Below are 27,500 nucleotides of genomic sequence, written 5' to 3'. Positions count from 1 at the left end.
GTTTCCATGAAAGCATAGCATAGGCTGTCCCTTAGGTTCCATTAGCCAATGCAACGAGATCTTCTCTCCAAAACGATGTGTATCCATGTCTAAAGCCAGCAGCTACCTACGAGGTGCAGACTTTTATCCGACATATACCAATACATGCGCAAATCACCCGTTTTCTCTCGACATGCGGTACGTCCGCGTGCGGTTAGGGTTAGGTTAGGTTAGGGTTATAGGTTAGGCGGGTTTAGGTAGGGTGTGTCGGACAGTCGGACTAATGCCTGTGGGACACTTGGTATGTCGGAACACATGTCTGCACCCGATACCTACACTATACCATTTAGACCTGAAAACGATTTTTTAAATGTCTTCTAATGTCTTCAGTTTTCTGAAAAACCTATATGTTTCAGTGGCGTTCAACCTTTTTCAAATCAAGGACACCCAGAATTATATGTATTTGGCCACGGACCCCCATCTGAAAATACGTTGTTCCAGGGTTCGCTCTGAAAGAATATATATTCCAAATTTGCACCACATTTTAATTTCTTTTCAAAAATAGCTAAAGTATAACATAATGCTTAAAGCACCAAAATAAAAAGGGCTTCTCGCCCAGAATGGGCTCTACCGAGGGCCATTCACAGTTCAAAGCAACCCCGGGGAGGCCATGATGCGACGCTTGGGGCCACTGGGTCAGTGGCCATGGACGGAAGGGACACTTTATCTGTGAGCAGCATCAGTACATTGGAGGCGGGATGTGCAGAGAGTGATATATTGGCCCCAGCAGGCAATTGGCAGGAGCTTAACATCACCACCATCAGCACCATGCATTTGACACAGCAATGGTTGTCATTGAGTTTGGCTCAAGAGTCGTCGTCCCCCGTCCCCCCCCCCCCACGCACACGCACGCACGCACACACGCACACGCACACACAACCAATCTCTCTCTCTCTCTCTCTCTCTCTCTCTCATTAGACGATTAACCTAGATGTTAAAGGAAACATCCTTCTGATTAAAAAACACACACTTTTAACATTCCCCTCAGCAAGGTGATAATGTCTCTAGGGCTCTTTAAGCTGTTTGTGGTGTGTGTGTGTGTGTGTGTGTGTGTGTGTGTGTGTGTGTGTGTGTGTGTGTGTGTGTGTGTGTGTGTGTGTGTTGTGTCTGCCTCAGCATAAGCAGGTCAATGGGATTTCCGGTGTGATCAAGTAATCAGAATCCTATACCTACTAGGTCTACAGTAGGCCCCTCCATTATGACCAGAATATATTGACAGAAAATGGCCAATTTACAAGCTGCCAATGCGCCACAAGGGGTCACATTTGAGCTTGTATTCTTTGCCGAATGTTTGCCCCAGAATAGGGATGCAAGCCAGGTTTCATGTCGCTATTAAGACTATCTCATTATATGAGCCTTTTCATTGTCTTTAACTCAACTCACATGTATAGTGACATGTACAGTATATCTATAAGACATGACGAGGTGTCTCGATCTTGGGACAAAAATTGACAAGGTATAGAGGTGAATTTTCAACCACACACACACACACACACACACACACACACACACACACACACACACACACACACACACACACACACACACACACACCTCTAGCCCACAGAGGGCAGCCAATAAAATATAGATCTTAAGCTTGCGCTTCTTGCAGCCATTTAGACACCTCTTTGATGAGATCTGATATTCTAATTAAAGACCAAAAATGCCAAAGATCAAATCCACAAAGTCTCTTCTGAGAAGCATATGGGCTTCATACCCGAGGCCAGGGTGCCAAAGCAAACTTTTCTCATCTCTTTGCCTCTCATTCCAACTCTTTCTTTTTCCCCTAATAACCGCCTGCTTTGCCAGAAATTCCGTCTATTCCGTTTTTATTTAAAAGGATTCTATGACACCTCTGGCCCTTCTGTGCAATCATTAAATAAGTGCTGCTTGGGATTTTGTCTCCTGTGGGAGGGTGTCATGGCGCCAAAGACATAAAAAAAAGACCCTGCAGAGAAGTACTCTTTAATTAAGCCAGATTATTCTCTGCGCAGAGAGTGGAGGTCAAGCACGGTTAAGTACAACAAAAGCATCGATGGAGCCGTGCGCACGGCTTTGTCCTGGCGTGGCTATAGAGAGAGAGAGAGAGAGAAGTGACCTCACCTTGTCTGACGTCCCTGGGCGCTATGGCGATGGCGTGGTTGGAGTGCAGCTCGGTGACGCAGCAGTCGTCCGGGACCAGCGAGCCATTGCTGGTGCTGTGGGGCGTGGCGGGGAGCATGGGGACCGGCGGTGGAGCCATGATGTTGTGGTTGGGGCAGACGCAGCCCGTCTGCGTCATGCCGCAGGCGGCGGCGCTGCCCGGGTCGCCCCCGGAGCGCAGGCACTCCTCCAGCCAGCGGCAGAGCACGCCGCACGTGAACTGGCTGGAGTTCTCGTTGTTGATCAGCAGCACCTCCACCAGCCTGAGCTCCAGGGTGTCCTTGGCCACCGGGGGCTCGTCGGCAGACGGGTGCTCGGTGAGACACAGCTGGATGAAGTTCTTGTCGAACTGGAGGAAGGAGTGCGACGGCGCGGCGTGCGGTGGCGGCGGCGGCGTCGTCGAGTTGGAATGGCCGCCGCCACAGAGGTCGATGACTTCGTGCTCGCGGGGCACGGCCTCGCGCAGATCCAGGGGACAGCTCTGGTTGACCAGGTGGTGGTCGAGCGACAGGAGCACGGGCGAGTGAGTCCGGCAGACGGAAGGGTTGCGCAGGAAGCGGAGGTAGAGGGAGTACTTGGTGGGGTCGGGGTTCTCCAGGGACCAGGAGCAGCCGGGCGCCCTGGAGGGGAACAGCTCCCTCAGGGAGAAGGACCCGTACAGCACCCCGGCCACCAGGCTGGAACACGGCGAGGTGAGGGCAGAGAGGCGGGCCCCCTCTGCCCTGGCGCTGGGGGTGCCACTGGCCGCCCCATAGGCAGCCGTGGCCAGGGCAGAGAGGGGCGCGAGAGCGAGGGCAGACACAGCCGCCAGGGCCCAGGCCACAGCCAGGAGAGAGGACAGCACAGACAGACACACCCCCGCAGCAGTGGTCATCCTATGACATTCGTCCTGCAGGGAGACAAAGAGAGAGAGTACATGGTATTAGGTACATGGTATGTACTATTTAAAAGAACAAAACAAAACAGTCTCTCGTTGTTCTAGCCAATACATTACATTTTTATTTCCCCAGATGTCTCAGGTAGCCAGAGATATCTCTGATCATCTGCATGGCTACACAAGACTGGAAAAGTACCGGATGGAATTTGCTCTGCGGTCACCTTTATGTGAATCATTTTGGTGACACCATGGCCATTCCTCTGTCGCCAGCTTCAGGCCAAAATGTCTACTTGTACACGAGACATCTCACACGGTAGAGCATGGGGATGCCAGGATGGGACAAGGGCAGTCGGTTCGAGCCACTTAGGGCATGTGGGGTGTAAGGAGCAGCGCAACCTCTAGGGGGCACTAGTAGGGCTTTTAGACTCCTAGTAGGGCCCTATTTTGACTGACTTAAGTCAACTTAAGTCAACTAAAAAAGTCCCACCTAAAATGAGAACACCCTCCTCATGCAGTGTACATGTACGTGACAGACCAAGTTTATGATCACTGTTATCCTTGTGAAGGTCCTTCACCCCCTCATACAACAGCCCTGGAGGCTGGATTAAAAGGGGCTGATGACTTGGCTGTTCAGATAGGCACTGTGGGGCCCTTCCTGTACCCTTCCCCACTGATATGACCACACACACATATATGGCTTGGAGCAGTGGTAGGCACGCACACGCACACGCACACGCACACACACACACACACACACACACACACACACACACACACACACACACACACACACACACACACACACACACACACACACACACACACACACACACACACACACACACACACACAGTCTCTCTCCAGCACGATCTTCCCGCTGAGTGGCTCCCCCAAGGCTGTGGCAGGCCATTACCATCACCGTCACAGTAGGGGACCGCCAACAGCTCGATTTTCACACACACATACACATGCACAAACACAACATGCACCACAACACCATGCATATTTCATCCGCGCCCGTCTGGGCTGCACGGCGGGAGCGCGTGGACCGAAAAGGCATATGCATTTATTTTAGTTTCTAGCTTTTATAATTCAATATCTGCACCGCATGCACAGCCAGTAACCTCGGAATGATACCCAAACAACCCAAGCCAAAGCACCACAAAACGCAGTAAAACACAAACACATTTTGTTGTAGATACGGAGAGACGGAAAAAAATACAAAAATATATATATATATATATATATATATATTATGGCTTATATGTTCCCAAAAGATGCAATCTTCTGTTGCACATTCTCTTTCTTTATTTCTCTCTCCCATATTATTTGGGGTGATGTGAGAGAAGGACAGATCTGAGGATAGTGAGGCAAACAAACGGAGGCGCAGCATCAGGGAGCTCTATGAACGCTGCTCATCTTTGTCATCCATCGATGGGTTTTTCATTAAAAGTTGCCACAGAGCGTGTCCCTCTGTGTAACACACACACACACACACACACACACACACACACACACACACACACACACGATACACACGACACACAATACACTCAGTGAAATCCCTACAGTTCTTTTATCATTTGAATCGGGAACTCTGAGAATGTGCAAATGGAACCAACTGGGTCTCCCGAGTTAAATTAAAACTATAGGATTCTTGCAGGGAGAGAGATGTCCCCACACCCAGAGAGTATATGGAGCACATGATCAGCGCTGATGTATTCTGACGGAGTAGAGAAGAGAAGAGGTCGGTGCTAGCCATGCGTGTCTCTCTCTCTTCCCATGCAGCCTGTGTCTTATTCCCATCCAGGCTGTGTGGAGCCGTAATGAGAAACTGCTGCTTGGAGCAGTCTAGTCACCAAAAAGCTCATGCAATACACCACTGACTAATTCAATTTCTCACAGCCCAGGAGGTGAAGAAATTAGACGTCAAGATAAATGCTCAGGATCGTCTCATTATGTATAAGTCAAATGGCTCATCCTGCAGCTCATCAAATATAAATGCAGTGTGCGTGCGTGCGTGCGTGCGTGCGTATATGCGAGTGAGCGTGCATGCGTCCGTACAGTATATGCACGGGCGTGTCAATCATCTTTAGACATCCATACTGCATTAAGGATGACAGTAACAGTACCACAGGGGCGAGCGTTGGATTTGCACGCCACAGAGAAGAAGCTCTGCTTCCTGCATCTGTCGCCATGTGCATGCACAACACGCTTTCGACACGGGTAATCGGGTATGTTTGTCAAACACAAGTGGTTTAAAAGATGAATATACCATTAAAAATGTAACAATGCGGCGCAGCGAACAAAACCTGTTGATGTTCTAGATGAAAGCCATTCTGGAGATTGGTTTACTTTATACCATGGTTCAAAAACGTGTTCAGCCGAGACCCACAAGATAAACCTTACAGAACAGTACATTATAGTACATTATGAATTAACCACTTAACTCTCTGGCGTCTGGCATTTTCTTTTGAATACAACATTACTATCTTTTTGTCAGGGCTGGTACAGTATGGTCCACTTTAATGCATTAGGTCCTATTTAATAGTGAATATAGCAGATCTGCCAGCTTACAACGCGTCACAATGTGACATGTTGTGAGCTTTTAGATGTTTATTTGTTTTAGTTTTTTCATATCTGGAAATTTGTGAATATTGATTTTGGCCATTTAAATATTTTTGGAAATAATCTACAAATGCTTGTAGGAAAAAGGGGTATAAAATGGGATCACAACCCACAAATGTTTGGGAACCACTATAAATACTATTTGTTTCTGTGTCAAAGTCTGCGTCTGACTGTGCCTTTGTCTCAATGCATCTTTACGCATGTGCAGTACAGTATACACACATCATGTGTTCATCCTCCACACGTGTGATATTGCTGTACACTGCGTGTATATATTATGTGTCCCACGTGTAACTCTGCACTAACGGTGCACTCGAGTGCGCAAACAAAATGTAGCATTGGCCTCTACTTCACACAGCCTTCTGGAAGCCTCTGAAGGCACTCCAGAAACTGGCGCGAGGTCCGGGGGGGCCACGCTAACAGGCTCGGGGTCCTGCGTACTCGCACATGTCAAGAGGTGGTCTGCAAAAGGGCCCCATATAGGATAGCAAGAGGCTCTCAGGGTTATATAGGATGCTCGGCTACTAATGAGAGGCAGAGAGACATGAAAGGCAAACTGATGAGGGAGCAAGATGGAGAGTAGGCACTAGGGGAAGAGGAGAGAGAGAGAGAGAGAGAGATATGGGGGGGGGGGGGGGGTTCTGTGAAGTATGATGACAGCAATCAGGGGAATGCAAACAATTTCCTTGACAGAGAAAAAGGTAGGCCTTCCATCAGCATTTCATTGCTGAGGTATTCATACTGGTATATTCACTCAATAGGTTCAACAAGTCAAGTTGCTATAGCAATAGCTAGGAAAAATGTATAGAATAATGGTAAAGCAATGCCCAGTGGAGCAAATGCATGACTCAGCATGGACATTGAAAAGGTCAATGCCTTAGCATATAAACGAGTGTGTGCGCGGCGCGCGCGTGGGTGTGTGTGTGTGTGTGTGTGTGTGTGCGTGTGGATATGATCACCATAGAAGAGAAGTGCATGTTCAAGCATTCAATATGACTGACAAGCGTGAACTTTCAACATCCTTTTCAAGCATACTCAGACACACACCAAGAATACACTAGAGCTGGCTGACACGGTCAAAGTCAAATATCACAATATTTTGAACCAAATTACCAACCAGATCAATATCGACATTCAGATTTTAGAGCATATCCGACCCGTGATCATAATGTGGACATACTCACAATGAATAGATGCCACATTTTGTTATTGTATTCTTGCCAGTCTTAATTACTTCCTGCATGTCAAACGAAAACATACTGTGTGATGTAAAAAAACCTTTATGAATAAATATGAACCTAGATTTCACTCTACCTGTGAGTGATTCCCATATAGCTGCACGTTTCTCTAAAATCAGGTGTGTTAAGTGTGTTTGGTCACGTGCGTGCTAACTCTGGTCCATAGCTCTAATGTACTGCGCATGGCAGAATCGTAGAAGCAGTAGAAGGTTATGAATCAGAGCTACGTGCGTGCGTGCTTCTAGGACTGGGAAATATACTGTATAAATATGATATAAATGTTCCATCCAGGACATGATCATTCCAGTTTTAATCACTAGACTTGGTGAAATAGCTTTTTTTTTTGCCATTACTTTTGAGGTTTCAGTCTGAAATAGCATTTGGACCCCTTAGGCTGTGGAACGGTGCAGGTGGCCAGCAGAGGCCTGCCACTCACGCAGCCTGAGGGGTGGAAACGTTCTGACTGAAAAGTAAAAGAATATATAATACTAATAATAGAAAAATTATTTCACCAGGTCTTCAAGTGATTAAAACTGGAGTGATCATGTCCTGGATGGAAGCATATTTATATAATATTGATATATTGCCAAGCCCTAGAAGCATGCATGCAAAACACACACGCGCACGCAGACGCACAAACCAAGATTGAGTGAACAATATTTACAGTACTTTGAGAGGAGCACTGAGGAGTGAGATGGTAACCATAGCAACACCACATCACCGAACCTGGAAATGTATATGCTGTATATATATTTTTTTTTGTCGCTTGTCTGATAGCATTTCTTTACTTTTTTTGAGGGGCGCCTCATATGCCCAGCTTTGTGTGTCTGTATGTACCCCATATAGCAATGATTTGATTGGCTGAGGGTTTAAAAAGTGAGGATAAGTGATTGGCCGGAATGTGATGATGTATGATGATAAGAGCACCCCTCACTTCACACGAGTGGGATTCTTTCATTCTTTCTTTCATCTTTGTTCATGTTTTGGAGCAGGATTCCCCACGTGGGTCTCTCTTGAGACGTCGCACACATAACAACAAGGGCTTTACAAACTGTGCCAGTCGCTAGCTGCCAGCGCTAACCTGACATTTTGATGAATGCATGGTAAAGTCTATAGCCGTGCGAAGGGTAATGTAGCATGTTGTGAATTATGCTCAAGGTCTTCGCGCCGCGCGGCGTACACTTAGCGCTTCGTGAGTCTGCCATTGACTGCGGCATCAGGCCTGAGCCTTGTACGTGCTGGCTGCGCGGCGGGTGATGACACATTTCCCGCCAACAATGTCACCTGGCATTTAACTGCCATATGAAATGAAGAAAAAGCATTACTGAAATGAAGATATGAAATGAAGAAAAAGCAATACTGATGAATACTCAAGGATACAGTTGATTCTGAATCCAGTTGACTATTTTTCATTATTGTTGCTCTTTTGTAAGCTTTTGTATCTCTGTCCGTTTCCTAACCCCTGTAGGATTAGTTTATCTACCTGTATAACAGTGAATGGCAACAGTTTCCTAACCCCTGTAGGATTAGTTTATCTACCTGTAGAACAGTGAATGGCAACAGTTTTCATGAATCTGTGTTTTCTTGTACCTACATTTACTATTGGTAGCATCCATCCTGTAATCCAATCTAATCAGGTTAGACCTGAAGCAATGGCTCAGGCTGCATATAATTAACTTCCATAGGGAGGATAATCAGTTCAGGTTCAGGCTCGCAATTACTGAAATAATTTTGAGGACAATGACTAAAAGTATTAGTTCTAAGATTGCAACTGGCGTCATGGCATTACAATCCATTAAAGGTTCAAAATAGCTGATCAACAAGCTCACGATGTGACACACTGTGACCTTGTAGATCGATCTTTTTCTCTGCTCAACACAATTGTACGACAAACTAGGGCTTAAGTGGCAGGTACAACAACTAGGCCAATACATATACCTAGGTACAGGTATAGGCTTACTTATGTAGATGAAAAGAAGCCAAAAGCGTGCAGCACATTTTGGGACAATGAACGATGAATATTCATGTCCCCTGGATCTGTGCGATACTAGGCCCTAAAGAGCTGTCTTTATGGGGCCGTTTCTGTCCCACTTTACTGTAAAACAGCACTTTACTGAGGGCATACATGAATATTCATCACCTTTGATGTCTTTCCCCCCCCTTTCTACCTTGATATAAATATCATCACCAAACTACTAGGTACTGCGTGTCCCACCCTCCCCACCTACTCACTCTCTCTCTCTGTCCCTTTCCTATACTTCTACAGTGAAAAGTCAAAACGTGACTCATGACTTCTCTACGGTTCCCTGCAAAACACATGTACAATGCAAATAGCTGCAGTACATACTGTATGTACTGTAATTTACTGAAAAAACAGCTTGCTTCCAAATGTTAATTATTCTGCTATAAGTGCATGGCTCATAATGGTAAGTGAAAACACAATATAGAGGCAAATAAGCGTACACTGCACTACGCAGTGAACTCCTCAGTGTTCATTAAACTCATAGTGTACAATTGGAACCAAAGGGGGTCCTTGGAACCATTTGTACACTCTCCGAGTTAAACCATTTGAACCCCAGTATTCCCATTTTGGCAAAGACATTTGGGGGTAGAGGGGGAAAAGAAAACGCACACCAATTATACAGTGGCAATAGTTTTACTAAGCATACAGGGTTTGAGTGGTTAAATAACACTGATGTTGCTGTTACCAAGCCATTTGAAGATTTTAGATGGTTATGCAAAAATGAACACATTCATGGACAAACCTCCTCTGAATGGTTTCACAGATAACGAGTCACCACTCAGACGGCGGCAATCTTTCAGCAAAGTACTAGTTTGGAGCAGCGTATGTGCAGCACAGCTGAGTTAAGTACATCCCAGGGTAATCACTGTAGTTCTGCACCAAGAGGACAGAAATGGAAAATCATATATTTCTCAATAATTTCTCTCTCCGTCTCTTTTTCTCTCTCTTAGCCTTTTCCTTTTCTACTAAATGTAGTCCTCCCACTCTCTTGCATCTTCTATCCATCTTCTCTCTCTGCCCATCTCCATTGTTCTTAGTGCAGAGTTCTGAGTGTACTATGGTTGAGAACGGCAAGATGTGATTTATTGATGTTGAGCATTCTCGCCCATTTGAGGTCCTCTGAGGAAAGCCTTGCCACTAAACACACACACACACACACACACACACACACACACACACACACACACACACACACACACACACACACACACACACACACACACACACACACACACACACACACACACACACACACACACACACACACACACACACACACACACTAGTGATGACACATGCACACATTGCAAAGCAAACACACGAGGGAATGAGTACTATGCACTTACACTCTGTAACACACAAGGGGAATGCATGCACTCTACATATCGTGTACACGCACGCACGCACACAGTGTACGATCAACCACCACACACATGCACAGTGCATTGTATACTTAAAAGTCAAAAACATAAATAATTCAGGGTTCCAGTATACTTTACAGAGATGTTTTGGGGAGCTTCTCTTAACTATACTCATGATCAAATGAAGAAACTGTGGCTCTCTGGCTCTCATTTAGTTTTTAGCACGCCCGCTTACTCAGCCCTGCATTTCTCATCTCTCTCGCTTTCGTTTAGATCCCCTCAAGTCTCGGACTGGCCCTTCACCCTTTCAAATCAAATCACACAGTCGGTCCCAAGCTTCACACCACATCTATTCTGCTTAACTCTTTATCCGTTCTCTCTCCATTTCCATCTCTCTCTCCATCTCCCTCTCCTTTAGAAATGTATTTTGGTTGTAAACAACAAGAAGTGTTCACGTTGCACCACCGTGTTCCAGAAACCAGTATTCTCTTAGTCCCGTTATCAAGGGGCTTCTGGTGTAACATCAAGTTGCCTAATACTCTCCGCATCATAGGCAGCAAGGGCATGTTACCGAAGGCAATGGTGTGTATACCTCAAGGCAGACACACACACACACACACACACACACACACACACACACACACACACACACACACACACACACACACACACACACACACACACACACACACACACACACACACACACACACACACACACACACACACACACACACTTTCAATATGAACAAGAAGTGCATATGCAGATCCAAACACTGACCGGAAGAAGGTTACATGGTCAAACCAGATACAACCGGATGCACATGCATCCAAGAGGAAAACCAATAACATATTTATGACTTACTATATACAGAAAGTGACAGATTATTTTTTTAACCCATGCACAAATACACGCACGCACGCACACATGCAAGCACTGCGTGTGCATGCACGTGCACACACATGCACACACATGCGCGCGCGCGCACACACACACACACACACACACACACACACACACACACAAACATGTGACATGTGCCGTTTGAAGAATAAAGGCATAAATTATAAGTCAGCGATATGACTGAGCACAGCATTAATCATGCAGTATCGGAGGGACATCTTTAGCATGGTGAGTAGAGATGAAAGTCCAGGGACTAAAAGAGAGAGAGAGAGAGAGAGAGAGAGAGAGAGAGAGAGAGAGAGAGAGAGAGAGAGAGGGGATATGAGATTGAAAGGGATGAAGAGAATGACGCAACAACAAAAAAAAGGAGAGTTGAAGGAAAATATTGAGAGGGGATACAAGCTGGATCGCAGGAGGATGAGAAGAACGCTAGTGTTGAGGGGAGGGGACGGGGGCGAGGTGAAAATACGAAGAAAAGGAAACATCAAAGAGGGCGTGGGAAGAGAGAAACAGCATCTAATTGTGTTTTCTCTTTATGGTGTCATGCAAGGGGAGCTTCTTCTGATCTGGTGGTGACTTCACAAGTACAATATATACCGTGATGTCCCCTACTCACTGCCATAACATTCCCAATCAGCAGTAAAACCTCTACCTGTGACCCTATAAGCAAGGAATGTGAATGCCGAGTAAACATTGCAATGGCGATTTGAACGCCGTCACCATTTCTAGTTTATTTCTAGATTATAATTTTATGTAACCTTTAGAAGCTGAAGCTAATCTAGCCAACTACACCGCCACAGTATATGCCAATGTCTTATCACCCTGCCACCCCAGGGCCCATATACAACATCAACACACACTAAGCTCGCGTCACCAGGCTTTCCACCTCGGAGGAAAGCCTGGTCTTTGTTACTAAATTGCAGTGTGATCTGATCAGGAGCGGATGATATCGTTACATCATGTTGTAGTCATTGTTTTGTAGTCATCAGGCCAGAACCCTCAAACCAAAGAAAAGCGTAGTTTTGCTGATTTCTATAATACTAAATACATATAAATGTGAATGTGCTTTCCAGAGACTATTTAGCTAAACTATTTATCCCATGGGAAATGAGCCTACAGTACAACTCTACGAGAGAGCGAGTCACGCTTTTATTGGGAAGGTATTATTCCTACGGTTTTATGGAAAGGAAGTTCTGGAATGAGGGTTCCGGCCTGATGACTACAAAACAATGACTACAACATGACGTAAGATATCATCCACTCCTGACCGGATCATAAACCTGAAATGGAATGCTGCCCAGGCTAACACACAGCTAAGAGGTGAGGAATCCATATCAAATACAGAGGCATAATTCATTGTCCTGTCATCTGCAATGATTTATACAGTCAGCGAATGGAGGTGTATTCTCATTGAAAACACATTGCAGGAATTTGCGGCATCAAATAAGGAAGGATCTGGCCTTTGAAAAACATTTGGCGAGCACGGTACGGTCGTTAAATGTGTTTCAGAACCACTTTTTTTTTGTTGGCATCGATCAGCATCCTAGCCATGCGGAAACATTGCTAATGAGAGCTATTGGTTGTGCAGGAGCAAGTAAAGATCACTGGAGGAAGATTAAGACAAAGGGGGGGGCTGAATCTGCAAATCTTTCATAATTAGAGACAGACACCCACAGAAAACAGCAAGCACACTGGAGACAATGTCAGTAGATACAATATTTCCCTTTCTCACACCATATATATATATATATATATATATATATATATATATATATATATATAATATACACACACACTCATGTATATTTTGAATTCCGGACTTTTTACTTCATTGATACTTTCACTTAAGTAAAACATTTCAGTACTTTGTCCCACCACGGCTTGCCACTGTGTCCAACACCAACTAAGTCCAAGCAAAGTACTGTCTTGAGTGGTATAGAAGGCTGACCTATGTAGACCGGCACAAGAGATTGGCCTCACAACCGTAGAGGAGCTGCACTCACACAGGGTGGATGTAGGGAGGAATCACATTCTGGCTCTTGATGTACGACCCAAAAATATGGAATGCACTTCCCATTGCAATCAGAACTGCAGACTCACTCCCAATCGTCTGAAAACCCACCTCTTCAGACTTCATCTTAGTCCATAGCACTTGCCATATAGTACTTGCCCTAGCCTCGACCTCCTACAGGCGTATGCATAGGCTCAATTTAAATGTAACTTAAATAGCACTTTATGTAGACATACGTAGCACTCTATAGTGTATACACTTATTATAGTTTCATTAGATAGATATTCCACTGTTAGGTTCTTAAGCTTACTGTATGATGAAAGTCCAGGGACTGAAAGAGAGAGAGAGAGAGAGAGAGAGAGAGAGAGAGAGAGAGAGAGAGAGAGAGAGAGAGAGAGAGAGAGAGAGAGAGAGAGGGGATATAAGATTGAAAGGGATGAAGAGAATGACGCAACAACAAAAAAAAGGAGAGTTGAAGGAAAATATTGTGGAGAGAGGAAGCTTTGAATCTTTGTACATATGATTCATGATGACTATATAATTATTCATTGGATATATTACCATGTTTTTTTGTTCTTGCTTACTGTAAATTGCTCTGGATTAAGAGCGTCTGCTGAAAATGGAAGGTTATGTTTAGGTCAAGGTAACACTGTTTTAACAGTGGTTGACAAAAAAAAAAGTGGGCAAATAATTCTACACAGCAATAGGATGCAAAATGTTCCATATATTTTCTCAAGTTAAACTACTGTACCGTTCCTCTCATACAGTCTTATGTGGTGCAATAAACACAATGCAGCACTTATTTGCATCTGTCACATTAACTTAAGTCTGTTTGAAAAGTATACTTTAGGCTATCAGTAGTTGTGTTGGGGATTCCACTCTGAAAACTAGTTTGGGGGGTTAGCTGACCACTCCGGGCAGAGAGCACATGATTTCAGGTCACATAGGAGTTAGCCATGTGTTCACACAATTTTACGCCAGTTAGCTCAATACTATATTAAGGCTAATGACAAACAGGCTAATGTGTGAAACAGGCTAATAACCTAAGTGGGATAGGCCTAGCTAACCAGAGAGAATGATACTCTTAACACAGGGCAAATACAATACCATAAAGGGCAATGATATAGATTCAAAAAATGGTGTTACACATATATTAAAGCATTTCATAATATGACTTACACTTGGATCTTTGTGCAGTGCAGCACCATGGATAGGAAGCAACAAGTGACAGGCCTGCAGTAAACAGGAAGGAACTGGAATGTAAAGCAACCTGATGCTTCAAAATAAGAGAACTTCAAATTAAAAGTCTCAGAACATGAAGAAACAAGTACAATCTGCAGTCAAGATTTAGAAAATGTCTAGCAACTGAGCACTCCCATTAATTTATTATGTGCAGTTCCTTGATCAATTGAAAAATATATTAGCCTACAAGAAAAACAAACAAACAAAACAAAACAATATCACTGCAGTCTATATGAGGGAGGTGATGAAATATAAGCTGCTATTCAATGAGCAAAAAAAGCCCCTCCTATATTCAGCTATTAGTGTAGATTTTAGTTTCACACAAATATTAAATTCCCATTGACAATGAATGGAGAATTTACGTCATATGTGTCTGAGTAAATGATGATGATGTCATTTCTAGACAGAAAGTAGCTGTAGCTCATAAGATGTCTATGGTGGATTTCTATGAAACAAACGCTTTGCAAGAGTATAATTCAAGCTTGCCTTACAGCTGCACTGTTGGTGAGTTTAACGTTGTTTATACAAGCAGATCAGATTTTTTTATTTGGATCAATGGGCTGTGAATGGAGGGTATTGTAACTCTAGATTCAAACAATTATAAAAAAATAATCTAGTATTGCAAAATTGCTATAGATTGGCACCAGTAGTGGTGGCAAAGTATTCCAAAGTACAAAATTCAATTGCTGTATTGAAATATAATCACCAAACCTGTACATAAGGAGGCCACAGCCCATTCCTTTGTCCAAAAGCTCTAAATTGATTCAGACCAAGTTCTTAAAGTAATTTATCAATCTGCCTTTTCTCCACTACTCTCCTGTCCGCTTCTCTCCTCTCTGCAGCAGGATGCTGCTCTTGCCAGCAGACAAGCTTAAGCCAGACTAGTCTCTCCCTCAGGATAACAAAGATACAAGGGTGATAGAAAGGAAGGGAGATGAACAAAACACCAGAGAGGGAGGAAGTGGGGAGGGAGAGAGAGAGAGAGACAGAGACAGAGAGAGAGAGAGAGAGAGAGAGAGAGAGAGAGAGAGAAATAGAAATTAGGGATAAGAGAAACAACAAAATTGCTTTATAACAAGGTGCTGGACACACCAAAGTGAGGCTGTGTGCCTGGTTGTTAATGCTATCTCATTTTCAAAAGCCATCTACGAGAGAAGCCGAAAGAAAATGTCTTTCCTGAGAGGCAAAGCGGGGACAGGACAGGAAAACCTTCCTCGAAAATGTATTCACTTTCAGAGAAGTGGAGCAGCAAGTGACTGACTCTTGCCAAACGGAGCAGCGACAGCTCTGTGTGGGAGTGTGCTGTATGTAGGCCTTCAAAGGTCTAGGTGTCGGAATATATGGTTAGTTGGGAGGGTAGTGCAAATTTAAGGGTCATGTTTCTGTCGAATGACACGTTGCATGACAAAAGGTTACGGCGGAACGTCCAAAATGTGTCACGGAGGACCATCGCAGAGGTCGCAGATGTCACTGTCATAAAGGTTTGCCTATTCTGAATGGTTGGGAAGATTAAAGGTTAATTCATCATTTTCAACATTGAACTATGTCATTAATAGAGTTGTTGTGTGGACTTTTTTATTATTTTCAACTGAACAAAAACAAGTCAAGTCAACTGAACAAAGCTGTTCACTCCAAGTCAACTGAACCAAAGTGTGGCTTTGAATGATAGAGCAGCTCGGCATACTTGTACAGGATGTAAGTGAGGCATCAGGAAGCGAGTTGTACATGAAACAATGCAAAAAAATGTGTGGATGTCAACAGAAATGCAAAAGCTAAAAGGAGTGTGGGACGCAAAGAGGAAAATGGTGCACGGAAATATGACTGTGCGAGTGTGCGTGTGCATGCAGGGGTGTGTGCGTGTGGGTGTTCCATCAGTACTCGATGGAAAATTGCTTCGATAGAGAGGGCCATGGGCCACTTTTCCTGCTAACATCTATGAATAAAGGACACCTGATCTTGTGTGTGCGCGCGTCCGCGTTCGTGTGTGTGTGTGTGTGTGTGTGTGTGTGTGTGTGTGTGTGTGTGTGTGTGTGTGTGTGTGCAAGTGCGTGTGGAATGCCCTGGTGAATGTAAACGGTGCATGAGCTACAGTATATATGGAAGGACAGATGTTATAGACAGTAAAGTTGACATAACACATAATCTCACAGTCATGCTCGTGCACACACACACACACACACACACACACACACACACACACACACACACACACACACACACACACACACACACACACACACAGTGTCCTGGGGCCATTTGGGGCTATTTTCAAAAGGGTCGTATCTTTTGTCCGCCTGTGAATATTACATGCATAAATGAATAATAAATGCAATGACATGAGAACATTATGTGGGGGGAAAAGCCTATCCTTGTACGACACCAGAAATAAATCTGAAATATGCTTGGCTCAGCTTTGGCAGCTGTTTGCATGGCTAAAAGCTAAATCAGGGAACAACTTGTTTGTGTTTCTTCAAATAATAAACCCATCACCAAGGCTGCACAGCAAACACAAAATATACAAAAGACACAATCTATGATTCTCCACTAGGCCGTTACTGTATAGTCATTCTCTCGTTACTGTACAGTTACTGCCGTTACTGTATATTCATTCTCTCGTTACTGTACAGTTACTGCCGTTACTGTATAGTCATTCTCTCGTTACTGTACAGTCATTCTCTCGTATTTCTGCTGTGTTATTTGCGTGATAACGGAGGTGAGAGTTATCCAACAATCTTTTTTTCATGGCCTGAAGAGGCAAGTTGTGTATAGAACAGGTATTATTTGCATTTATGTGTTAAATAAATGTATAAGTATGTATGCCCGGGAAGCCCTCCCCTCAAATATCCCAAATATGGCTTTTTTCCCCACACGGTTCAACACTGACTTCCAAGGATTGAAGTCGCACAGGGAACCCACGCCATTATTAGATTCTGTCTTGTGTTTAATTAAATCAATTTATTTTACTCTCTTCCCTGCACTGCTCTCTCTCTCTCTCTCTCTCTCTCTCCCCAGTGGTACAGATCAGGCACTCTCTCTCAAGAGATTGAAGATTCTTTATTGTTACTTCCCATTATACAACTACAAGAATCTCTGCTCTTTGAAGTGTTGCCAAGCAGGGTATTTATTTCATTATCTCCTCTCACTCTGGATTTCCTTTTCCAGTATTGAGTCTCTCTGCATCCTGGAACAAATAGGGGGGGAAAAGGAAAGGGGTAGCACAGGAAAGCTGACGCTGCAAGCGCCGACTAGTGTGCGTCTACCTGCCTACCTGCCTGCCTGCCCGCCTGCGTGCGTGCCTGCCTGCCTGCCTGCCTGCCTGCCTGCCTGCCTGCCTGCCCGCCCGCCCGCCTTCCCGCCTGCCCGCCTGCCTGCAGGGTGAATATGCGCATGTGGCACACAGCATGAGCATTTATGCTCCGATGATGTGACAAGCATCTGTGCTCGTCTCATCACAAGCCAGACCTCACACACATGCCTGCAGACTTATTGAGCACTTGACTCTGCAGGCATGAGACATGGCTAGTAGTGTGTGCGTGCGTGCGTGCGTGCGTGCGTGCGTGCGTGCGTGCGTGCGTGCGTGCGTGCGTGCGTGCGTGTGTGTGTGTGTGTGTCTAGTTCATGTACAACCAGAGGGGGTGGGGGCTGGAATCAGAAGCCAAAGGTGATCGACAAACCTGCATCCATCATCCATCTTGTCAGTGGGAAATACACTGCAGTAACACACACACACACACACACACACACACACACACACACCTCCTCACGGGGAGCACACTACAGCAGGCATCAACGCTACATGCGCACATAGGATCACCATTGTGTGTGAGAGAGAGAGAATGGTGCTTGTGTGTCAATGTTTGTGAATTGCACCCGAGTGCGTGACCTTTCTTGGTTCGACATGTGGCCCGTCTCGGCGAGAGGTCCAGGGGTTACAAGTTGCCGGTCTCCATGGAGAAGCTGTCATCACCGCGGCAAGGCACTGGAGCGGCAAATATTACCAAAGACCCCGACCCCTCTACCAGCAAATGACCCACATCTGTGCGTGTGTGTGTGTGTGTGTGTGTGCGTGTGCGTGTGCTTGTGCGTATGCGCGTGTGTGTGTGTGTGTGTGTGTGTGGGATGGAGAGTGTACTAGCATCTTTCATCAGTGTGTACAAGGTGTGATTGTGTCTGCACTGCATAGCATATCGTCGCTGTCAGGCAGAAACTTCTTATCTCCATATTCTACGTATTTGATCATACAGTATACATTATACAGCGCCGCAAAAAAGTCTCAAAACTAACAGATGAAAGTGCACGGCTTGAAACGCCTCTCGAGCGCGTTTTGAGCTTGTATCTTCTATACTTTTGCATATGCCTACTATTAAATTTGGCTCCTGAAAGATCAGGGTTTTTGTGGTTGTGTGAAAGAGAACGGACACTGGCCAATTTGACTATGCAGACGCTCAATGTCATGGTGGGGCTTATTGCAGCCGTGCAGCAGCTATATTGTCTACATTTACCAGGAATCCTGACTGCTGCTATAGTTTCTTATTCTGTGAAGTAGGAAACTAGCAGCACAAAGTGGCCTTTACTGTTAAGGAAGATTTGGCGGATATGGTGAATTCAGAAGTGGTATGCTATGACAGCAAACACAGGGAGACTTCGGGGAAGTTATAATTTTTTTGTTGTTAGAGCACATAGCAAACAACCATTGCACTTTCTGAACCTTTAGGGCCATACTCTGGTACAGGCACAACTGGCACGAAGTGTTCCTGAAGTACATAGGCTTAGGCACATGTTTACTTATTTTCCAGCCTGAACCTTGCTGCTTTCAGACTGTCAGTGACCATCTGAGGATGAGACTACAATGGTACTTAACTCCTATCCTGTGGACCCAGACATCTGTTAGCTTTATCCTCTGCCAGGTATATAGTAAATTGCACACAGCTTGTGTTGTCGGTGTAATTCATAAACCTGCCTAATAAGCTAGTTTGAATGAAAACCAGCAGTAATGTGGGTCCACGGGAACGGCGTTGACGACCACTGTTTCTGACCTTGCACCTGTCCGTCAAACCTAGCCAACAACTGCCTTCTTGCGATGCAATTTTATGATAATGAATGGCTTCGCAGGGCTATGCATGCTGTGATCCATCCATCGTCATTTTATCAATGCTCCCTATCTCCAATTATCCAGCCAATGTTCCAATGCTCCATTCTTAAACCCAGCTCGCCTCCCCCGAGTCTGCGTTTCAGTCTAAAAATCTGACAGCTCCCTTAATAAGAAAAAGGGAAAAAGTCATTTTCTTGCCTCCTTCTATCCATCCCTCTGGGGTAGGGCCGAGTTTATTCAGTACCTATATCTATACCTGTCTTTGTCATTGCATCACTTCATTCACCAACCCCACTGACAGGTTATGGAAAGGGAGAGTATAGGGAATAAAGGGAGAGAGAAGAGGGGAGCGGGTAAAAGAGACATGGCGATAAACAAAACGCACAGAGAAGCCAAGAGGAAAGACACAAAGAAAGGAGGAACGACCAGATGAGGAAGAGTATGTGTAAAATGAACAGCCCCGAGGCTGGTCTGCTCCTTTGCACCCAAACGGACCAAAGTTATTTGAACTGACATCCTTACACAGGACACAGACAGGCAGATATAGTGTCATTGACCTTATAGGAAGAGTGATGCGGTGAGCACAGTGGGTTTCCACTGACTGTCTGCCAAATTCAACTTTATACCCCTCCTTCCGCTGACCTTTCAACGCACAGCCAATAGCGAGAGAGAATGGAGGGGACTGAACAGCAAATGCGCACGCGCACGCGCACGCGCGCACACACACACACACACACACACACACACACACACACACACACACACACACACACACACACACACACACACACACAGTTAAATTAAAAATAAATTAGCCCAAATTTTAATTTTACTGTAAACATGGATACTGTAGTGTACAATATGAGGCAGACTACAAGGTCAGAAAACATGATGTTAACGTGCATCTGCCTGCCTGCCTACACATGTATGATTATCCGAAGCTTAAGGCATAGAGCACATGACACATCATTCTGAGAATCTAACATTTTCTCATCAGTTTTGATCAGTTATTGTGCATGTCTAGTCGCATGCGTGTGCATGAATGCATATATACTGTATGTATCTGTGATTCTGTGTGTGTGTGTGTGTGTGTGTGTGTGTGTGTGTGTGTGTGTGTGTGTGTGTGTGTGTGTGTGTGCGCGTGCGTGCGTGCGTGTGTGCGTGCCCTGCGTAGCCTACGTATGTCGCTGTCACAGCAGGGAGCTCTAACCTCTTCTCTTAATTAGGCCCCTGTGACAGGACCTTAGTCAGTATTACAGGAGCAAGACAACAGAATCACAGGACCGTAGTCAGTATTACAGGAGCAAGACAACAGAATCACAGGACCTTAGTCAGTATTACAGGAGCAAGACAACAGAATCACAGGACCTTAGTCAGTATTACAGGAGCAGAGACAACAGAATCACAGGACCTTAGTCAGTATTACAGGAGCAGAGACAACAGAATCACAGGACCTTAGTCAGTATTACAGGAGCAGAGACAACAGAATCACAGATGAAGGAAGGAAGAGAGAGGAAAACAACTGAGGAGGAGCGGGAGGAGGAAGGGTGGGGTGCTAGTGAAACGTGAGGCATAGAGTCAGTGAACAGACATCAAACAAAGACTATGCACTCAGAGGCGTGAAAGACACCTATGATGAGAACAAAGGAAATGCAACCCCCGCTATGCATGGTGGCATAGGTGTCTGTAGTACTCTCTCTCTGAATGAGAGTTACTCTTTAAGAGTTTTAACTTGACTTCAGTTCTATAAGCAGTAGAACTGTATTCACTCTAATTAACCAATACGTCATACTTTTTTCTATGATTCCATGCTGTCATAGAAAGAAAAAAAAGTATTGTCACATTTTGCCTTTCAATAATTTAAATAATAAATAAATGACGGGAGCAGAAAAACGCGATCGGGACATATCTCTAATGTGGCGAATGTGTGCAGCAGGGAGAGCAAGAGAGATCATAGGAGAGTGGGAATAGGCATGTGGCACATTGACTGGAACAAAGAGAAACAAATCAATGGCTCCGTCTTATTTGCTAGGAAGCTTAATTCCCTTTTAGGACATTGTGGCTGCCTAGTGTCTTACCTCCAGGCTCTGGAATAATTTACACTTTCACATCAGAGCTGCCCAGTCCATTATAACTTTTAAATCTTTGCTTAAGACCCACTTATTCTCCTTGGCCCTTAGTGTCAGCTGAGGTAGCCCTATTCCCCTCATTAGTGCAATTGTCTGCTTTGTTTGTGCCTTGCCTTGGCTCTCCAGCTGCATGTGTATCTGAGTTCCAGCTCAGTATTCTGTACTTTGTATGTATTCTGTTGCCTGAGCCCTGTCTCAGGTTGTAGCTACTAGAATCGCGTCCCAGCGACAGTTCTGCCTGCCTGACCTGAATGCCTTACCTTTTTGTCCTTTTGGATGTTGCATCATTGCCTGCTCCCTTTTTGGATTACGTTTGTTTGGACTGCTCACCCGGATTTGACCTGTGCCTTTACTCTGTGAGGCTTGCGCCACCTTTGTGTGTCTAATAAATCCTGCTATATTCTGCCTGCTCTGCAGCCTCTGGTTGTCTGCACTTGGGTCCTTCCCTTGTCACACACTGTGACATAACAATACCTTCTAGGTTGTCCCAATTCTTGTAACCCCCAGGGGTCCTCCTTCCAGGGGGTGCCCAGCTAAATGATAGTTTGGACTAATAAGTGTCAATTTGGGGGTCTGTGACATGACAAATACTGGGAAGCACTGTAATAAAGGATTAGCTAGATGCCATGGTAATAGATATAGCCTGTATCCTATCACAGTGACAGAGCCAATACATACTGTCAGTTTCATTGGTGCTCAATCAGCTGAGGCTAACTGAATTGAAAATGGCACTGTTATGTCTGAGCATCATTCACAAATAATGTAACAGACAGACACACTCAAACACAAGAGTAGCTCTTCAAAATAAAAATTGCAAGTGTGAAGTGAGGGGCGCTCTTAACATTATACATCATCTCATGAACAACTATTTTTATGTGATTTGTTGGCCGATTTGCTCGTCTACATAATACATTTTCCCTTCATTGTCAATGGCATTTAATGTTTGTGTTGCCACAAATTTACGTCATATTTGGTGGACATTTGACCTAATTTCTCCTTCCATTGTCAATGGCAAATATGAGACGTGTGGGGACAAATAAAATCACACCCGTGTGAAGTGAGGGGTGCTCTTATCAACATACATCATCAAGCCGGAGAATCACAATTTGCTTCCTCTCAATTGTGTCTTCACTTTTCTGCCCTCACTTTTAGCTTAATTATGTAATTATGTACTATTCACACAAACCCGGAAAGCTGGGGCTAGAGACCCTCAAAGAAGAAATCATTAAGTATTCTAGTTGTGAAGAAATAATCCCCATCATCTAACATGCCTCCACACAGCAGGACAGAGTGCAAATAGGCAGGGGCAGCGTGCCTTTGAAGGAACCCAAATTCATAAAAAATACATAGTTTGGGGAATACAAACAGATGTGCTTGTTGTTTTAAAATGCAGCCAGAACCCGAAATACCAGCCAATCATATGCAAACTGTTCCCTCATCAGGGCATGTATCGCTCTAAAACATGACTTTTACATTAATCTGCACTACTGAAATTTGCCCTCATATTTACCAAATCAATAAATGCATTTATTTGCAGACTGCTAAATAATTTCTAACTTGTTAGTTTCTTAGCTTTAAGCTTACGTATATGATTAATGACTCATTTCATTTCATGTATTTGATGTATTACCATGTTTTTTGTTCTTGCTTACTGTAAATCGCTCTGGATGAAGAGCGTCTGCTAAATAACTAAATTGTAAATTGTTGCATGAGAAGTAGCCTCTGGAGATGCAGTACAGTTTCCCTACATTTCACACATATATTCATATTTATATTAATCTGCCAGCTTTGTGGAACACCAAGTCATTGCAATAAAGTCCTTCAATCCCAGTTTTTTATTCATTCATTATATGCCCATGTATGGCCATATAAAGATCACATCAGTGATCTCCATATATGGGCATGAAAGGGAAGAGGACAGACAGATACAGCGATCCGGTTGTCCAGAGCCACAGATCCCATGCACCACTATGCCCATTTATGGTCATATGCGTAAAACTGCATATATATGGGACCGACCCTGCCGAGCGTTATGAAGTCCGCTACAGCCGAGTCGTCGTTTGGAGTTATGTCTCGATAGTGAACGCAGAGGAATGTCAAACATTTGCCGCTTGGTCAAATGCATTGGACAGATGGGTACACCGGGTAATAAATAAAGCAAGCCCCCAACACTATGACTCAGACAGTCAGACTTATGGATGGTATCGGCAGTGCGATGTACACACTTCTTGAAGGTTCATAATGCGAAGCAAGTAAGAGATGTATTTTTGTCATCTAAACCTTTGAGCAATTTAAAGACAAGCAGCAGCAGCTTTAACCCATTCTGGGCGGGAACCCCTTTTGGTGTTAGCATTATGTTATGCTTTAGCTATTGAAAAATAGCAGATCTACAAGCTCATAGCACTCCACCGAGTGCTACGAGCTTGTAGGTCTACTACTTTTTATAAAATCGAAGAACGACTGACATAGAAACATAGCCTTTTCAGAAAACTGTCAGGATGTAGAAGATTTTTTTAGAATCTGATCTCACGTCAAAATGGGTTAAATAATGTACATTCTATAACTCCATGGAAGCCAGTGCATAGATCTGAGGATTGGTGTAATGTGTTCAGCTTTCTGTTATAGCAGCATTCTGAAAATGAGCTGTAACTGTCACAGGTCTTCTCATAAAAGCTACTGCATGCTTTTATGGGAAGACCTGAAAGAAGACCATTACAGATATTTTTGCCTGATGGAGATAAATAAGTTTGTCTGTGTCTTGTTTGAACAATACTTGTTACATTTACAAGATGATAAGAGGCTAGAAAGAACACCATTATGTCACTTTGGTAATGCAAGCACATAAGATTGTCTATGTTTGTCCATTTTTGCTATAATAGAAGATAAGATGCCGTTATTTACTTGATGAGCTCTAAATAACAGTGCTTTCCATCGTTCACACCTGAGTATACTGTACAAGTAAGCAACACGATAGCACTGGGAAAACACTTTTTTTAAAGAAAGGCATCGTATTTGAAATGTTTGGTCTGACCCAAAACAACTGATCCAAGCATATATAAAACACACACACACACACACACACACACACACACACACACACACACACACACACACACACACACACACACACACACACACACACACACACACAGTGTACACAAGTGTATGTTGAAGGTCGATGTGATCTACCATCTGTAGCGATCCATCAAAACAGCCTGGGAGAATTTGGTTTGGGGGATAAGCGAGGTTGGCGGGGGGGGGCGGGGGGGTTGGTCAGTGTATGAACAGGAGAGCAGGACGGGCAGAAGGTGAAATGAAAGTTAACCGTAGGAAGACAGGGCAGAGAGAAGGTCGAGTGTGTGAGTGAGCACGCCAGAGGAGAGGAAGAAGAATGATTTGAGGAAGGCAGAACGAAAGGAAAAGACAGAGACAGACAGAGAGTGGCATCTGAAGGACGTGGCGTTGAGAGGTCGCATGCAAAGGGCGAGGAAAGAGGGAAAGCAGGAGGGGGCGAGAGGAAGGGAGAGAGAGAGAGAGATAGAGAGAGAGGGGGAGAGAGAGAGAGGGGGATTAAGTTCAGAGAGATGGGGAAAGGGACCTGCGGTCTCTCCTTTAGGCCATGCCTTTATCTCCAGCTCCAGACTGGCACAGCCGCTGCCAGGGTGCTCCGACGACCCTGCGCAAGTCAAGAGCCATGCTGGGCACCCGCAAACACACACACACGCACGCACTCGTGCACGATTTCAAGGGGCTGATAGCAAGCACACACACACAAACCAACGTGCACAAACCATCCCACTCCTGTGGGATTTGGCCTACAGGTGCAGTCGTGCACATACGCGCACGCACACACACACACACACACACACACACACACACACACACACACACACACACACACACACACACACACACACACACACACACACGCATTGAGGCAAGAAAGACACTGTTGTTGGCATGTCCCAAGTTCACGGGTTTCCAGGTCCGTGTCGATATCCTCTGTCCTTGTCACCATTGAGCTCCATTCATTGGCCTGAGGATGGCCTTTCAGTGTGACAGACACCCTGTCAATACTAGTGCCGCACGCCGCTCAAAAGCGGGATGCTAATCCAGGACTCGATCAATGGCGGATATAAGGGCAGAGACTGTTTTGTGTTACGGTTACACAGAGTACAGGCTACAAACTTTGTTGAAATTCACAACGCAGTGCGACCTGTTGTGACCTTGTTGTGTATAGGCTATTTTCAAGACACCGCCTTGCATTTAGGTATACATCAGGCCTAAACCGGCATGTGCAAAAAGGGGGGTTTGGGCTTTTGGGGCTTGTGCACCTGCCCTTTTGCCTCAAAGTGTCGTTTTCCTGTCCAACATCCGTGGCCCTTTTTGGTTAAATATACATTTAACCATTGGCGTGGCAACAACAGGTTTCTCGCCTAATTCCCTGTGCTGTGCTGTGCTGTGCCGTGCTGTGCTGTGCTGTGCTGTGCTGTGCCGTGCCGTGCTGTGCTGTGCTGTGAGTTTGGTTGCTGTTTATCCTTAGTCAGCATTGGCCCGGGGAGGAGGAATGGCGGGAGTGGGGGGGGGGGGGGGGGGGGGGGGAGATTGTGGACGGATGTGGGGAGAGGAGGAGGAGGAAAGGATGAGTTGATATTACAGGAGTGCTGAGCAGGGCAGTATACGACAGGCCATAAGTGAAGCCCAGAGTTGTAGGCCAGAGTCAAAGCGCTTTACTCCATCTTCATCTCCAAGACACACACACACACACACACACACACACACACACACACACACACACACACACACACACACACACACACACACACACACACACACACACACACACACACACACACACACACACACACACACACACACACACACACACACAATGCACCTTAATGTGCATTGGGCAAACACTCAACCAAATCACTTTCCCACAACAATCGACTAAATCAAGACTGTCAATTTGCCACAGTGATTCTGTTCGTTGTCTTTCTTTTTGGGTGTGGGGGGTTTCATCAATGCTCTCCTTTCGGATCAACAGCGAATGGCAAAGTGATTTTCTCTGTTATGTCAGGTAAACTGCACAATCAGGCCTCCATTTGTTCAACAACTCTGTACTTGGCTCAACAGCAATTTGACGTCGCACATGAACAGCCTCAGGACAGGCACTCAGTTTTATTCATTATAGCACTCCCTCTCAGAAACCATAACCTCACAGAATAGAAATCTAAATGACTATGTTTATGCTGCTGGAATCCTAAATAGCACCTTTGGGGACAACGAATCAATCTCTTACCCTTAGTGGTTTGAAGAGAGGGAGGCTAGCGTTTGGCAGTGACGGTTAACACTTATAAGCCCACGCAGAGCAGTGGCAACAACCGTTTGGAGAGCCAAGGACATGATTGTTGGAAAGGTCAGAAGAATTATACACTCACTCAGCCCACACAGAGTCTCCAATCATACAAGAAATAAGAAATATACATGCTTATATACATGATTACTACTCCTTACACTTTGGGGCGGCAGTGACTCATAAGCAGACTTGGTAACCTGACTGTAGAAAGTAACAGTACAGTAAAGAACCTGGGGGTTATTATTGTATATACGTGGAATTCACACATTAATCATGTTACCAAGATTGCCTTTTTTCACCTTAGAAATATTGCACGAATCAGAGGCTATTTGTCCTTGGACGATGCAAAAACGCTAATCCACGCCTTTGTTTTTTCTCGGCTTGACTACTGCAATGCACTTTTTTCAGGACTGCCTAAGAAAACAACTGACAGATTACAACTTGTCCAAAATGCAG

The 27,500-nt window shown here is 44.7% G+C and overlaps 1 protein-coding gene across 1 annotated transcript in view; it reads right to left on the bottom strand.

Moving 5' to 3' along the window:
* adgrb2 (adhesion G protein-coupled receptor B2) overlaps positions 1 to 27,500 on the bottom strand; it is a 311,424-nt gene that overhangs the window by 232,588 nt on the left and 51,336 nt on the right. Inside the window, exon 2 of the mRNA XM_080787040.1 lies at positions 2,143 to 3,070. Coding sequence (XP_080643166.1) covers positions 2,143 to 3,055 — 913 coding nt within the window. The 5' untranslated portion in view covers positions 3,056 to 3,070. The remainder of the gene's footprint in view (positions 1 to 2,142; positions 3,071 to 27,500) is intronic.

This window comes from Protomyctophum bolini (assembly GCF_963924005.1).
Source record: "Protomyctophum bolini genome assembly, chromosome: 17".
In the NCBI taxonomy this organism is placed as follows: domain Eukaryota; kingdom Metazoa; phylum Chordata; class Actinopteri; order Myctophiformes; family Myctophidae; genus Protomyctophum; species Protomyctophum bolini.
The sequence above is the reverse complement of the archived record's forward strand: the minus strand, read 5'-3'. Positions and strand labels throughout refer to the sequence as shown.